The 16,770-nt window shown below is 38.1% G+C and overlaps 1 protein-coding gene across 3 annotated transcripts in view; it reads left to right on the top strand.

The window, feature by feature from the left end:
* Positions 1 to 16,770, top strand: part of ZNF385D (zinc finger protein 385D) — a 412,526-nt gene that overhangs the window by 268,491 nt on the left and 127,265 nt on the right. For all 3 annotated transcript variants that reach the window (XM_059473342.1, XM_059473350.1, XM_059473359.1), the window contains one exon: positions 5,779 to 5,921. In XM_059473342.1, coding sequence (XP_059329325.1) covers positions 5,779 to 5,921 — 143 coding nt within the window. The remainder of the gene's footprint in view (positions 1 to 5,778; positions 5,922 to 16,770) is intronic.

The following is a 16,770-nucleotide window of genomic DNA, read 5'->3' as shown; positions in this document are numbered from 1 at the left end:
ACAACTAAGTAGTTTGGTGATTGAGTCTCATTTTTCCGTGCCAGGTTGGATCACTGGTACTACTCATTCTGGAGCTAAATTTACCTTTAAAGGGGCGATTCAGCAGTTTTTGAGAAAAGTATCTGTTGGAAAAATCAAGATTACCATACAGTGATAAAAAGCAGTACCCTAGTGACTATGGACCATGACAAATTACATTAAACTAATTCCTAAAAGCCACATCTACAATTCATGTCATATTTTCTCTGTTAGATCCCACAGAAGCTTATTCTTTTGGTTTTGGATATCTTAAAATTCCCTGTTTTATCAGATTCCATGAAAATATAAATGGGATATCTCTTATTTTAGATCATGAAAAAACATTATTCACCATGGATAGCCTGCTGTTCTTAAATGCTTGTGTCTTTATTGTCTTTTCAAAAAAATCCCTCCAAATATACCTTTCCTTTCGCCCACTGGCAAACCTGATTCATCGCAAATCAAAAGTTCTAGCTAATATTGAGTTATCCAAATGTAAGCTTATTAACATTTATAAGCTTGACCATGAGCTCCCCACATATCCTTTCCCTTTGATATTTTAAAATAGCCGGAGTCATTGTTCTTGAAAATTTTCTATGAAAATTCCTGGTTTTACTCAGGCTCTCTAGGATATATTTTAATGCTTAGTACATGTGTACTATTAGATATTAGGTTCCTATATAAACATTATTAATTGTAGCTTTTGAAGTTCTTTTAAAGCCTCCTAAAAGTCAAATTTTCAGTGGGAAATGTGTGGTACTTTCCCAGCTTCTCCACTGAGTCATACCAGCTGAAAGGTTCTCTGAGCTTTTGCCAAGGCACAATGTGTATATTTTTTTGACCTCAGATAAGTTATTATGGAAATATTAAGAGAGGTGTGAGATACATTGCAAAACATGGAAATATCCATATCTTAGAGAAACCAGTTCATGATCCTGAAAACCAACTCAGACTCTAGGAAGGAAAGGGTTGAGTGTCTTTGCTGTATTCAAAATAGCTGTGCACATGGACAGAAGGAAAAACTTGCATAGTGAAGGAATGAAAATAAAATTCTGCAGAGATTTGCTTTTTCACTCAGTGTTTATGGTGGTAATAGTTAGTGATGGAAGAACTGCAAAAGATTTAGATTAATGGGGTAATAGTTTAGAGTTTCTGCCCAGTTTACATACCTCCAAGTTTCAAATGCATTGCAAAAAATTATCTACATTTTTGTGTCTGCAAAAGCTGAGCTAGATTCTTCCTTAGGGAGACTATTTGATAATGCATCTTGGGATTCTTTTTCTGGAAACTGTATCTGCATTTAAGTTGAAATGTGAGGGTTTGGGAATGAGGGTGTGCATGAGGAAAGACTGTGCAGAGAAACATGTAACATAACTTTCTCTATAGCCAAGTCACAAATAACAAGAGGTGGTTGCCAATTTGTTGAGCTGTTTGTTAGGGAACCTGATAAATAGGGATCTTGGCCTCCTTGAAAAACATTAAGGAAATTTGCTATTTATTATCCTGTATTTAAAACCACCCTACTTTATGATGTCTGTTTACTCTAGGGCTATCTTTATTGGTTTCCTACGTGTATATTCAGTCTTTTAGGGTGAGTACTTACAGTTGTTCATACTCTTTACCTAACACCAATCCAAGCAAAATTTCAGGTGAACTGGGCACAGAAATTTACATGGGAAACTTTATTTTCATTAAGTGCTATTTCATTGAAAGCAAAATTTCCCCCAGAATTATTAACTTTTTGTAAAGAATTGCCACTAAAAAAAGTTGTGAAGATAAGATTAAAACTTAAGCATTTTTAATGACACATTAAAACTGAACCATTTTTTTCAAGAATGCATTAGAATGGTTCTCATTTTAAAATCTATTTTCAGTTCCACATTGAAACATGGTCTCTAAAGTCAAAATGGGGTAGAGGGGAAGCAGGGGAAAGGAAAGACACCAGTATTTGTTCTCATTCATACTCAAAAATAATTTTTAAAAGAGCCAATTCCTCATGGAATGGACAACTTGAGGTGCAACGAGCAGGAATAATTTCTTCACCTGTTTCTGTCATATTCCCCTGGTTCAGGCAAGAGAGTTCTTGTGGTGATTAAGTTCACATCACCAGTGATTTCAGAAGGAGAACCCGCCTGACTGGGCTGTGTCACGAAGAGCATGAACCTCATGTTGCTCACGTGCCTTTGTAGCACGTGGGCTGTCTGTGCCCAGAACATGGTGTTGCACTTCAAACCAGATTACCCAGTGGTAGGGCAAAATGTCTGGTCTCAGCTGGAGACACAGAACTGCATCCCTGTGCAAAAACAGTGCTCTTTGATTGACTTTGGAGGAGTTCTCCAAGGTCAAAACAGGCTCAATGTGATATAGGAAGGAGCAAAACTTGGTTGCAAGCTTTTCCCCAAACTTGTATGCCCACACTTATTTTGGACATATAGCCAGTGCCTCTGTCCAAGAGATTATCTTGCCTGTGATTTAAATTGCCTGAAAATTAAAGAAACAAATGGTTGCTTCAAACTTGGACAAAATGCTGAGCGGATTAATCTTCTAAGTAGTATTATTCTTGGTCTCCCTACAAAGAAAATTAAGGTAACAATATTGATGTGAATTTCTCAAATGTATGAACATTCATCTCCCATTTAGAATCTGATTCTTATCCTCTTTAGAAAGACATGAGACTCTAACATCACTAACTTGTAAGACTGGAATTAGAAAATACTGTATTATCCTTCCATTTTAAGGTGTAGCATGCTCCTCATAAAGACAAGGTTATCTATGTGAACTTCAGGTAATAATAATAGGGAGCATTAAGTGCAGGCTGTGGACAAAACCTATCAGTGTTGTGGGATTTTATCCTAGTTTTATTGGTCAATGTTATCCAACCCTTGCTGGTAGAAGGCTTGTAAAAAGGCTGACATTGAGCCTTCACCCTCACTGTGTGTTGATCAGCAGTGCTGCATCTGCTCAGGGAATGCTATGGAGGTCTTTGTGGAGAAACTCATCCTACAAAATACCAAAATTGTCATAAGCAAATGTTATGCTTCTTCATTGCAATCCAACATTCCATAACACTTGGAATTTGTACACTGTTCAAGAACTCTTCCCAGTGGTCTTCCACCCCTCTCCATCCCTCTGCTAATGGATTAGGTGGGAAATAGTTAAAGCTGGCATTCTCAAAGGTTGTCCAAACTAAGCTGAGTCACAAAAATGGTTGCCATTGCTTCAGTTTTTCTGTTGCAGATTCTAGACTACAACTCTGTGCATGTTAAATGGAAAGAGAAGCTAATTTTTGCAGCCATAAACATTAGAGAAGTTCTTAAGCAAAGGCTCAGATTTCATGATGCCTCTCACATGCTCCATCATTTAGGGACATGTCTGACACTATTGAAAAAACAGAGAGCAGCTGTGCTCCTGACCATACTAATTTTCTGTGCCACTGTAGCCAGGACTGTGGTAGATTTTAAACTCTGTTCCAGAGGCTGTGAGTCCCAGCCAAGGTCCTGCAGAGCTGGCTGGATTTTTCCATTTAAAGCTTGTTCCCGTCCCCAGATGGCTTTGCATCGCACTGGCTGGCAGCAGCAGGTGCGTGAGTGCCGAGTCATGCCACAGGAAAGGATCACAGAATAGAAATATTTCATCCTCCATGGTTTGGTACCTCAGATGAGTTTGGGATAGGAATGCTGTTACTCTGGGTAATCCACACCTGTGAAGCTCTTCTCCGTAGCACTGAGATAATACAGCCCATGAGCTGTGTCCCCAAGCACAGGTGACATTTCTCAGTCCAGTTTGCATTTGTGAGTTATAGAATATTTGATTAGCCTCAAATTCTTTGCTATTGCCAGGAAAATGTTCACCTTGAAATTTCTGTGTGATTCTGCACAATCTCAGGTGCAATCTCTATTTTTTTCTTTAGTAAGAGTGACTTTCTCCTTTCGTGGTGTGTGAAAGCTTTATAAAATTAAAGCTAAGTATTTCCAGCATTTTAAAAAGTGCCTTTATGGGTCTTTCCTATTCCAAGGTAGTATGATTGGCATGTTCAACACTACCCTATCATCATTCTGACCTGTTAGATTTATTTTTACAGTGTTTTTGTAACCATGTCATGGGAATGTAACAATTGCCAAAGCAATGGCAATCAAATACTTGATAATTCTATGCTGCTTGTGCTCTACTTTTCTGTTGCCTATATCCTCAGCTGCAGCATTCAAAAACTTTTGATTTCTTATACACTTACATTGAGGTACAATGTAGAAACTATCCCAAAATTTATTCTTTAATAAGTTATTCTTATTCTTTAAGCAGTTATTCCTGGGATTAAAAACTATCGTGAGATTACAGTGACCCGTAATCCACTAATTTTAATTTACTAGTGATTCTTATTGAAATGCTTCACAGAGGAGTTGAAAGTTGGCAAAAAATACAGTCTTCAAAATTTGGCTCCAGCTGATTTTACATCTAGAAACACAACCTGGATGATCTTCTACAACTGGTTAATTAAGTCCTATGGTTTTAGCCCTCAATTAGATGTGTAACATGACAAACCTTGTTAGCAAATTTGCTGGCCAAATATGGAGAGATGTCATATATCTTTCTGACTACTTTATATTTGCACTCTTAAAGGATGTATGCAACTCATCTAATAAAATGTCTGTATGTATGAGAGGGAAAAAAGAAACAGATTTTTGATCTCTCCCTCTGTTGATCTGTATGCCTGTGTCCCTGTTTAGTGAGTAGGGTAAAACTCCCCTTTCATTTTTTTTCAATGTTTCTTGGACTCTTACCAACAGGTTTTTACAGTCTGTGGCCTGCATCTAGGATAAGAAGAACGCTGGCATATTTTAACAGTTTCCTAGGATCCAAATAGTCTTTAATTAACGGGGAATTGATGTTTTGGAGTGCGACCAATATAGGAGACACTGAAAGCAGAGAATGAACTTGGATCCTTCCAGCTTATATCTGGCTGTGGCCAGGGGAAAACAAATAAGCCAAATAGGGTCCACTGCAAACAGGTAGTGCCTTGTTAGTATGCAAGGGGATTTCTTCATTTGCATTATGTTCCCACAGAGCTGGTTGTTAGCTGGGAGGAGCTTTCTGCTGCACAGAGTTTGAATCAATTCCACCCCTTGCAAAGAGCAGAAGGTGTTCATCAGTACCTTCCCATAAACAGAATTTTAGTGGCTCCTGAAACTGTTATTTTTAGGTTTGTATTGATCAACTGTTGGGGCAGCAAGGTTTGTTGTGTTTGTGAGGTTTAGGTTGAAGTGGATGCCGTTGTCTCCATGAGTGAGCATTTAATTAAAAAAACAGAAGTCTGCAAATTACATGACTTTTGCTGAGCTGAACAGCAAGTTGTTCTTTATCTTTTTGAGTAATTTGCCTTTGTAGAGTAGAGCAACAGGGTAGGGATGAAGCACTGAAATGATAAGAGAATGAAACTAGCTGAAGGTCTCAAGGGAAGTTAGACATATGCTGAACTGTTGTTCCAGATTGTCCATGGAAATAAATGGTTTATAAGGTAATTCTAATCACAATAGACTGAAACATGAAGCAATTTCTGGCAAAGAATTACAACCAACTCAATCACTGAGTCAGCTGGGCTTTTTTTCGCTAATGCAGTAATTTTTGGACGAGTCAAAATATATTTGCTTGATGAAATATTGTCTTTTTACTGTTGCTTTGTGTGTGTGTGTGTGTGTGCTGGCTTTTATCCCCCTCACGAATCACATCACCTGCTGAACGCTTTCTGTCTCTCTGTGCCTGCAGGTGGTACATGCCAGAGCCCTGCTCTTCCAGCCCTTGTGCGTCCTCCTGCACCACCCCTGCAGCCATCGCTGGATATTAAGCCGTTCCTCCCGTTTCCTCTGGACACTGCTGCAGCAGTGAATCTCTTCCCCAACTTCAATGCAGTAAGTACTCTCCCAACAGTTACACTGAGCCACAGCTTCCGTGGAAGGCTCAAGTGGGCACAAAGCAGGATTTTATGTACTCCATTACACCTGGAATATCCTCTCCCTTGCTGAGGGCCAAACAGCTCTTTCAGACGCGCTGATGGGCCATAAATTGAAGCCTACCTGGGTGTTAGTCAGAAGAAATGTAGAAGGAAAAAAGTTATATGATCCCGAGTGACATGCAATAAAGTTTCAGGCCGTATTCATTCCCAGGGCTTGTGAATTTCCCACAGTAATTTAGGACGTGCAGAGTTTCACTAACTTACAGTTCACTGCAACTCTCAGAGAGGGAAAGTTTCAGAGCATTGGGATTCTACATCCCATCTCAAACACACTTCCTGAGAAATACAAAAAGTTTACAGAGCCTAAAGAAAAAAAACTCTGTCAGGGCAAATAAGGTAAGAATGAGAACAATGTTAACTGCTGTATGAGCTATTCAGTGGGAAACAATCCAGTGTATTTTTTTCAGGTTAGGATGTGTTATTTCTCATGTCTTAGATTTAAACTAGGGTAGATTTCTCCCTTTTTTCTTTTACTTAGTCATGCTATGTATAATTATAGAAATCCCATTCCTTCTTTAGTATTTTAATTATTTTACTGACATATGTCATCCATATTCCAATTTTCCTGTTTCAGATTGAGATAATTAATGCTCTAAAAAAGGGTCTACATTGGTTTTATGTTAGTTTTGACTTTATATAATTATACCCCTTTTCAATTCCTTTTTGTTGCTCTTTTCCTTATTTACATATACTCTAGATACACTAAAAATCCTCTTAAGAAAATGTGTTCTTACCTGCTTTGAGAGACAGAGAGGGGGTGGAATCTTCCATTCTGAACCAATTCTAATTGACATGCAGAAATCTTAATTAAAATAATTAAGAATAGTAAAGGAACATGTGCATTCTTGAAAAAAATTACAGCAATCAATAGCGAATTTCTGTATTTAATTTTTTATTTTTTATCTTTCATAGATGTTCATTTTGCTTTAAAGTAATTAAAATAAGCTAATTGTCAAAACTGTTTGTACAGTCTTGAATTCAAGAAATTCACAGCATTAACAGAGAAACTACAAGCTAAAAGTCTTAAAAAGCACAGAAACAATATGTCAATGAACTACTATTACAAGTAAACTTTAAATTTAAAAAGTCTATAAGGTCTTAAAATGTGATGGGTTTAACCAAGGTACTGATAACCCATAATGAAATGGATACAACTTGAGACTTGTTTAGTGTGCATTAGAGTTGAGATCTTTTAACCAGTTGTGCCTTGTGATCACTGTTTGTATGAATGCAATAGGCCAGTGGAATTTTAAAAATATATCAATTAGAATGCCTTGTATTTTTCTTCCTCAGGATTTTCCATGGTTCAAAGTCTTCAGATTGTTTTGCTAATTGTTTAATTATATAACTGAAATGGAATTTTAATGATGAATGTTAATAATTGTTAATCCTGCGCTACTCTATAAATTTCCAGTTTCTTTCTTCATACACAAACTGCTTTGCTACTATAATTATTTTGAGGGAGGGGTGGATAAGTCATATTAATTTGGAAGTAAGAATGTAAAAATAGACTAGTATCAAAACCATGTTATTCCTGAACATTATCTTAGTAGCATATAATTTGGTAGGAGCACTGGTAAAGTGAGCCTAGTTTTCAGGAGTGAGACTTGAAGCCCTTTTTAACAGCACTCTGAAATCTGTTCCCATGCAAAATGCTGCTTCCCGTGATGTGTGGCCATCTGCCAAGTCCACCTTTGGCAGATATGTCAGTCCTGAGTGTGAGGATGCTGTCATCAGAGCTGCTGTCACCTGCCTTGCTGCTCATAATTTATGCCTTGCTAAGTGACCTTTGCCTTCTCATCATGTGTGCTGACATGCAGCGTCATCCTCCGTGTTCCCATTTTCTTTGTGAGCAGCACATTATTGAACGCTGCTGTGTTTAGCTCATATGCCAGGGATGGTTAGCAGCAACCTCCAAATGTACAGACTAGCTGAGTAGTTTTGTACTGTTCCAGAAATTCTCTCCAAGCCGACAAAACTTCTGGGGACACATCAGCTGCTGACTGTTATCAGCCCAAAAAGAAGTTAACCCATGCATCATGTTAGACTTTAAACACAACTTCTGGCAGGGGCTTCAGTATGTGAATGTGAGGCAGAAAAATGTGTTTAATCAAAAAATCATCTTTGTAAATATGGCTCTTCATGATTGACTGCAGCTGTTGATGATGCATTATCTTCATAGACTTCACTGACAGTCCTATGCAGTGTCAGTGGAGAATCACTTATGCTCTGTGGCTAAACCCAGGTCAAGCAAGTGGTCCATAACAACACCTGAACTGGATGTTCTCTCTTGTGTTATCAATAAATTAGCTTTTCGCTTGACTGAGACATCAGGGTCATAAATTGAGTCATAGGAAATGGATTTCTAAAGACCTCTTGACCCTCACAGGAACAAATTCCACAGGAACAAATGAGTTTGGCAGCATGTCTGGACTACTTCTCAAAAGGCTAGAGGGAAGTCCAGAATTTTTGCCACTCATTGGCCATTTTTCAATAGCCTTCACTTGAAAACAGCATGACCAAGGGAAAACTTGAATCAAAGTTCAGACATATTTCAGAGAAAATAAGTAGTCTTTCACAATCCTAATTAATGTGGTTGTGATGGACGTAGGCATCTGAGGTAATCAGCCTAAGCTTCTTCACAAAATATAATGGAGAAAATCAGCAATTTCTCCAAGTCATGCATGGATAAAAATGCACAAAGGTAGCTTGCAATGCAAGCTATATGTATACTTTGGCATGGAGTGAAGTGAACCCTGAAAGTTCTCATTCATCTATTCAGACTGTGATGAGGGACTGGCTCAGCTGCATCTACATTTAGATGAATCCCACATTATGCGACAGGTCATAAGCTATTCACAGCTCATGTATTAAATTCCACTCAGAAATCACGATAGAAGTGCTGACATTGTATTGTATGTTTGCAGAGGAATGCTCCCATTTATTAAGCAGTTATACTTCTAATTTTATCTAAAGACAATCTTCAGGGAATTTGAGGATTCAGATGAACTGGATAGAAAGATTAGGAAAGGTGGAAGCAAAAGTAACTTATCAGTGGAGAAAGACAGACATGTACATAAGAACTAATAACACCAAATACTAACCTAAAGTATTGCAAATAATCCTAGTAAGGTATATTTCATAACATTTTTCACTCTACTTCAGTTTATTACATGTGAAAGTTTTATTTCTTACTGATGACTTTGCTCTAAAACAAGCTCAGTTTTTGCTGGCTGCCTCTGAAGAAAACCTTCAGTGCTGATTTCTACAAAGTCAAAAGCTTTCATTGAAGCAGAGACTAGAAGAGATAGCATGGAGTACCAAACCTTTATCAGTAATATCCCCGGACAGAGAGTAGAGAAAAAAGAAAAAACTGAGTAACGTGAGAAAAGTTAGGAAGATAATGTTTGAACCTTTGAACCATTCCCTTTCAGGAGGAACATTTTCTATTTATAGGAGAGAGCGTAAAGCAAACATAGCAATTAACAATCTGGTTAGCTGAACATTTGTAAGTACTATCCTCTTAATTGCGAAGCAAATGGGCACCCTCAAGTCACATGTAAAAGGAAATTGTGACAACACAGCTGTTTAAACTGAAAACAGCCCACTGGAGCAGACCCTGAAGAATCCCAGGTTCACTGCAAGTTTATCTGATCTGAAAAGATTAATCAACTGGATGGGATTTAAATGGCTAAATTTTATTTAATGGAAGAAACTATGGTTTTAAATAATGTTTATCTAGCTTTTAAAATATTATTTGAAAATTTTCAGATAAATGGAAAAATAATTAAATTCCTCTGAAAATAGTTTGAGATAATTTAGCAAACATTTGTTATGTTTCTGCCTTTTCTTCTGCAGAGGGGGAAGCTGCAAGTCTGCATACATCGAAGAATTAGTTCTTGGAGATGCAAAGCTTTAACAGTTGGATTAAGCATGTATGGGTCTTTGCATGTGAATGTGCCTATTCTGTTCACAAGTTTGTTGCAGAGAAATTTCACAAAGCAACAAAGTCTGGAAGTTAATTAACTTGTAGAAAAATATTGATGGGTCTCTGGTCTAAGAGGACATGCTTAGTTTTGCAAGATATCAGCGTCACCTCTAAGCTGATGGACCCTATGACAGAAAAAAAATCTTTTGCAGACTTTTTGGTAATCTCCAAATCACAGATTCATCAGAAGTTGAGTTTTGCCTATTTCCAAAGCTCTCAGAATTATATACTTCAGTCTCTTGAACAGGAGACAGAATTTTAAGTTTAGAAATGCAGGACATTTGCCATTACAAGGTAGAAAATTGGACAGTGCATTGCGCTCCTTTTTTGTTTATTCTTTGAAGGATATGCTGACCATCTTTCTGAAAAAATTCTAAAAAATATTTTATCACACTTTGTAGTATGAGCATTATCTGTAAAGGAAGAGGTAGACAGTGTAGAAGATCTGAATAAATGCTTGAAAACAGAAAGAGTGATGTTGCTTGAAAAGCTTCATCCCTAAACCCAAATCCAGAAAGCCTTGTTGCTAATAGAAAATTTTCCAAATAAACATGCTTTGGCAAAGAAACATCACTACAGTTTTGACTAGAAAAGTATGACTTCAAAGAGCAGTGGCAATGTCAGAGTTGTACTAAACATGGATGGAAAATGAACAGTTACCCTACAGACATGTTTCTCATGATCCATCTGTAGTAATCCTTGTTTAGTTCCCTGATTTTCCTGTTTGCTTGTTCTATGCCAATAATAATAATAATAATAATAATAATAATAATAATAATAATAATAATAATAATAATAATAATAATAATAATAGTTGTAATAATAATACCTGGTGCATTATTAATAGTTTCCTATTTCACCTTCCCCTGGTTATGGGAAAGGAGGAGGAGGAGTTAACAGCGTCCCTTGCCCATAGCATGGGGCTCCAGTGGTAACTTGGGTTAGAGTGCAAATGTGGTGCTCCTTGCTTCCTGAAAACCGCCCTGTGCCACAACCCAGCAGCTTCCAGGGCAGCACAAAGTCTGCACTCTCTATTTATAGAGGTGAACCTTGTGTTTGTAGGTGTAGTCTTCTCCTATTGTGGCCAGACAGCTGATAGAAATGGACAGTGCAGAAAACCTGCTTGCTGAGAAGGGTTTTTGGGAAGGGTTATGCCAGGAAGTGCAGAGAAAACCTGTCAGAAAGCTGTCAGAAGAGATTTAAAAAATCTTTTCCTTAGGCTCTTGTCCTGGGTAGTTATTGTATCTAGAAGAGAGATATGTGCTGCAGAAATGATGTGCCAATTTTCTAGATGTTATGAATAAGAAGTAATGTTTTGATAGTGAAGATTGGAGGAGGACTCTGAAATACATGTTGGTTTTTTAAAACACTATCGGGCTGAAATTTACAAAATAAAGTCAAATCTTTTGTAAGCCACTACACAATGGTTTTGTTTTATGCTTTCTGACTTAATTGAGCAGAGTAGTGTAACGAGACTATTTTTCCTCATATAAAATCCTTTCAAGTTCAGTAGTGATGACACACTGTCAGAATGCTTTGTTTCCAGAAGAGGATAATCAGGCAACAACACAATGGCCTAAGTCTGATGTGAATCAAAATGGAATATTGCCTATATAGAAGAACTTGGCAGTAAAAATATAGTTTGTGCTGATTTTTAGAGTTATTTCCATGAGAAGGTCCTTTATTAGGTGGAGAACTGTAGTACACCAAATTTTTCATTTGTCAGACAGAGGGGATTATTGTTTCTGGGGTTAATCTTTGAGTAACTGCTCATTTACAGGTACCTAGAAACAGAGGGTTTGGCTTTTTAATTTCCTTACATAGCACTGCAGTTGAACTGTAAGATAGCTATACTCTTCTTTACAATCTATATATCTATCGTTGTTTAGCTGAATGATTTTGCAAATAGGGAACAATAGAAAAATAATGGCCGAGTTCAGGATTTCTTTATTATAATAGCATTTTCATTGCTGCCCAGAATGCTTAATTAAATCTGCAGGAGAAGCACAGGAATTAGGCAAAGAGCAAACAAAAGAAAATCCTGGCAATTCAGATGCTTTATTTGGTGCTTGCAAAACAAGAATGAATCAACATCAGTATGAAATATTCAGTCATTTGAAGTGGCCAGATTTGTTTCCCATAGACTTAAATCCTTAAGCTACACCCTGGGTTCTGTTTGAAATACCAGTAAAACACTGATTTCCTGATGCAGAGGAAAGATTTACAGCTCAGGAGACATCATGAAAATAAGCTTTTTGTCTTTTTCCAGTTTTAAGTCAGATTAGACTGGATTGAGATCTCTAGGCATACTCTGCCTGTTTTTATATATGATCTGTGCTCCATGTCATGCACAGGGAGGAGAGTTTATATTTTGACTTGGTACAAATGAGTGCTCCTGAGAAGTTGTCACCTGTGACTGCATGGATGTTATTTCTGTTTGTACTGTCTCCAATCCCTAGGACTTGTCTCCAGAGTCATTGCTGTTACATTCTTTGGACTTGATGCACTGTTAAGGCACATCTAACTTTAGTCCCTTTGCAACCTCCTTTAAATGTTTTTTCCCTCAAAAAATTTGCAACTTGTACTTGGGCCTTCTGCAAGTTTAAACCCAGACAACAACAAAATTTTTCTTACCTTTCTCTTAGAATTATCTCATGTTGTAGCAGAGCTTCTGGTCTGTGTTTTGAATTGCTTTCACTGGGCCTATGTGAAGCTCATGAAGTCCAAGGCCAGGAGTAAGTTCATGCACCAGAGTCAGAGCCATCCCTGGTAGCAGGACAGACTGGGGACTCCAAGGATTGAGTGGAGAAGGACTTTGGGGTATTGATGCATGAAAAAATGATCATGACCTGGCAGTGTGTGCTTGCGGCCCAGAAAGACAATTTTAGCTGGGGCTACAGGAAAAGCAGTGTGGCCAAGTGAGGTTACTATTCTCCTCTATTCTGCTCTCATAAAACCCCACCTGGAGTAGAGCATCTTGCTGCCAATGAAAGACAGCAACATATTAAAGCAAGTTATGAGGAGGGTCAGGAAAATTGTCAGGGCAGTGGAACACCTCTCCTACGAGGAAGGACTTGAGAGAGTTGGGTTTATTCAGCCTGGAGAAGAAAAAGCTCTGGGGTGAGCTCATTTTGGCCCAGCAGTAGTAAAAGGCACTTAAAAGAAACATGGGGAGAGAGTTTTTACTGGAGCCTGTAGTGATAGGACAAGGGGAAATGTTTTTTAAAAGAACGAGGGTAGCTTTACAATGGAAGAAATTGTTTGCTCTGGGGGTGGTGATGCATTGGAACAATTTGTCCAGAGAAGTTCATAGAACCATATGATAATAGAATTAATTGGGCTGGAAGGAAACCTTGAAGATCATCTAGTTCTAACCTTCCTGCTGTGGGTAGGGACACCTTCAACTAGACCACATTGCTCAGAGCCTCATCAAACTTGGCCTTGAGTAATTGCCATGGGGCAACCTGTTCCATTGCCTCACCACCCTTACAGTAAATAATTTTTCCTTAATATCAAATCTAAACCTACTCTCTTTCCCTTTGAGCCCATTTCTCCCTGTCCTGTCACTATATGCTCTTGTAAATAGTCTTGTCTGATCTTTCCTGTAAGTTCCCTTCAAGTACTAGAAGGCCACAATCAGGTCACCCTGAAGTCTTCTCTTTTCCAGGTTGAATAATCCTGATTCTCTCAGCCTTTCCTCTCAGGAGAGATGTTCCATCTCTCTGATCATCTTGGTGTGCCTCCTCTGGACTCGCTCAAAGAGATCCTTCCTGTGCTGGGAGCCCAGAGCTGGATGAGTGCTCCAGGTGGGGCCTCACCAGAGCAGAACAGAGGGGCAGAATCCCCTCCCTCTCCCTGCTGCCCACGCTGCTCTGGATGCAGCCAGGAAGGACTGGCTTTCTGGGCTTTGAGCTACCACTGCTGGGCCGTGTCCAGCTTCTTGTCCACCATCACCCACAGGCCCTTGTCAACACTGCTGCTCTCAATCTGTTCATCCTCAGCCTGTGCTGATATCAGGGTTTGCCCTGACCCAGCTACAACACTTTGATCTTGTTCTTATTAAACCTCATGAGATTCCCACAGGCCCACTTCTCCAGCCTGTCTAGGTCCATCTGGATGGCATCCTGTCCTTCAGGTGTGTCAACAGCACCACTCAGCTTGGTGTCATCTGCCAGCTTTGCTGAGGGTGCACTCAGTCCCTCTGTTGATGCTGTTAATGAAGATCTTAAAAGACATTAAGTTCTATTATATTAAATTAAGGTATTATGAAAGATATTAATTTGCCCCATCACTGAAAGTGTTCAAGGTCAGGTTCAGTGGGACTTAACCTGATTGATGAAGGATGTCCTTACCAAGGGCAGGGAATTAGACCTGACAATCTTTACAGATTCCTTTTAGCACAACCCATTCTGGCTCTGATTTACCACAACTTATTTGAGCAATTTTAGGATTATGTTCCAATTAGGGAATCTGCATTCTCCTATGCTTATGATGAGCAGCTGTCACCTCCCATTGCATAGAATACAGTAGCCTTGAGACCTTCAAGGAGTTTATTGAGTACAAATGGGTAGATGCCATAAAAATATAAATTAAATAGTTTTATTTTTATTTAAGTTAAATTTGAATCAAGGGTGGTCTGACCTTCCATGATTGCTTTCTGAAGAAATTCAGGTTTCTAGGGTGTGTGTTCTCCTGGGAAGCAAATCTTAAGGTTATCTTAAGATAGCCTGTGTTTTGTCATTTCACTTTGCTGAACATTATTATACCTATCCTTGAATTCATTTCTATAACTGTAATGTCAAAGCAAATAAAATACCCATTTCCTGGTTGCTGTCCAACTTTTGGGGTATAATGTGTGTCTTTGGTTAATCTGCTTTGATTTATCTGGAAGATTTTAGTATAAACATGTGTGAAACAGCATTGCCTGTGTCTGGCCTTCTCTCTCACCTACCCTCTCTCTCTTCAGTTCCATGGCCTCATTCAAGGTCCTTATGGATACCTCAGTGCTGGTGGTCAATTGGCCACCTGCAGATTGTATATACTTTTTGGGTGCAGGTAAGATGCTGCTCTTTGTGGAAGCTGAGCTTATCATACGTGCACTTTCATCCTCTGTTTGATAGCTCACAGTTTTTTCAGGATTTTCCATGCAGTGTATCACTCTCCAGTGACTCAGCACTTTGTCTCTGAGGAAGACGTGTTTGTGCTGCTCCTCCTTGCCACATGAGAATGGGTGAACTTCTAACTGTTCTCTACCAATTCTCATGTCCATAATTAACCAGGTCTGAGCCACAAACACCCTGTTTGTACAAGCTCATAACTCTACTATCATATAAATGGCCACACAGGAGGCCATGGAGTATAAACTTGATGACATTTTTGTAAGCAGTGTTGCAGGCTGGAAGTGATTTCTGGGAAAAGAACTACACATACCTAAAAATTACATACTATACACTTTGTTTTCAGTGTATTTTTAAAATGTACTTAAGTGGTTTGTTGTTCCTAAGGCAGTAAACAGTATCTAAATACCCACATTCTTGTTTGCTTAGCTGGTGATTAGGAAGAGCTAAAGAATAGACTTTGAGTCATCTTGTCCTGCCTTACACTGGATTTGCTGGAGGGCACTGCACTGTGAGCCAGCCTACTGTTGGGAAGTCATAGTACCCAAGGCAAAGGCAACTGCACAGCCTTTTATGGGGACTGAGGGTCCCTCAGGATTTTGCTTTGAATGCAAAACGTTTTCATAAAGGAAATTAAATGGAGTATTCTTAAGATTTGTCAAGTCTTGATGAGTGAAATTACTTAAAACTAAATTTTATAACACATTTTTTAAAACATTTTAAATAGTGTTTTAATTGGTTTATGTTTACACCCTTTGCCTTAATAGCACTCAGATGAAAAAGATCAATGATTATTTTATTCTGCAAAGACTATAAAAATTTAATGGTTCACATAATAAGGATAACTCATAAAATCTACAGCTTAAATATGGATGGTTATTAATCTGTTTTTAAAAAGCTGCAATTAAAGTGAAAAGGAATTACTTAAAGCAATGATTTTATTACTGTAGTCTGAGGATGAAGAAAGTGATAAAATTCTAAAATCACTGTTACTTCTGTTGATGAGACAAACGTTTGGAAAGATTTAAAGTAAGGCATGAATTTTTTCTAACCCTAGGTACACTTGTGTTTCTAACGTAGATGAATAACTATTTGCAGAATTTTTTTTTTAACAACCTGCAATTTTTCTTAGGAATTTCAAAGATATCTTCAAAAAAGCATGAGTTTACATGACAGGTAATTTCACAAGAGTAAATGCACTCTTAAGCACAGTTACTTCATTAATTGTTTATTCATAGCATGCAGTAACAGTCATTCTACTATTCAAGAATGTGCCTTAAAACTCATGCACACTTTTATCCTTTATGATAATGGAAAATTTGGGACTCTTTTCTAGTCTTTTTACTCACAGTAGTTGGCTGGTAAATGGCACATGCTGAAGAACTCATTTATCTGAAGTCTTTGCATGTTGCACTCTCCATTGAAATATTTTTCTAATGTCCGTGTCCTGTCTAATTTATTTTTTTCTAATATTTTTTGATAAGGGAAAAAAATCCCCAAGGGTCATATGTTGGACTTGTACAGTAAAATTGGATACAGAATTCCAGATTCTCATGCAACTACTGTTTTTCCTGGCATATTTCCTTTTGGCTCTAGTGAATGCTTAAAGTGATCCTATGTTAATATTCATATAGATTAAA

Source organism: Ammospiza nelsoni, chromosome 1, assembly GCF_027579445.1.
Source record: "Ammospiza nelsoni isolate bAmmNel1 chromosome 1, bAmmNel1.pri, whole genome shotgun sequence".
Lineage (NCBI taxonomy): Eukaryota > Metazoa > Chordata > Aves > Passeriformes > Passerellidae > Ammospiza > Ammospiza nelsoni.
This window is presented reverse-complemented; position numbering and strand designations above follow the sequence as displayed.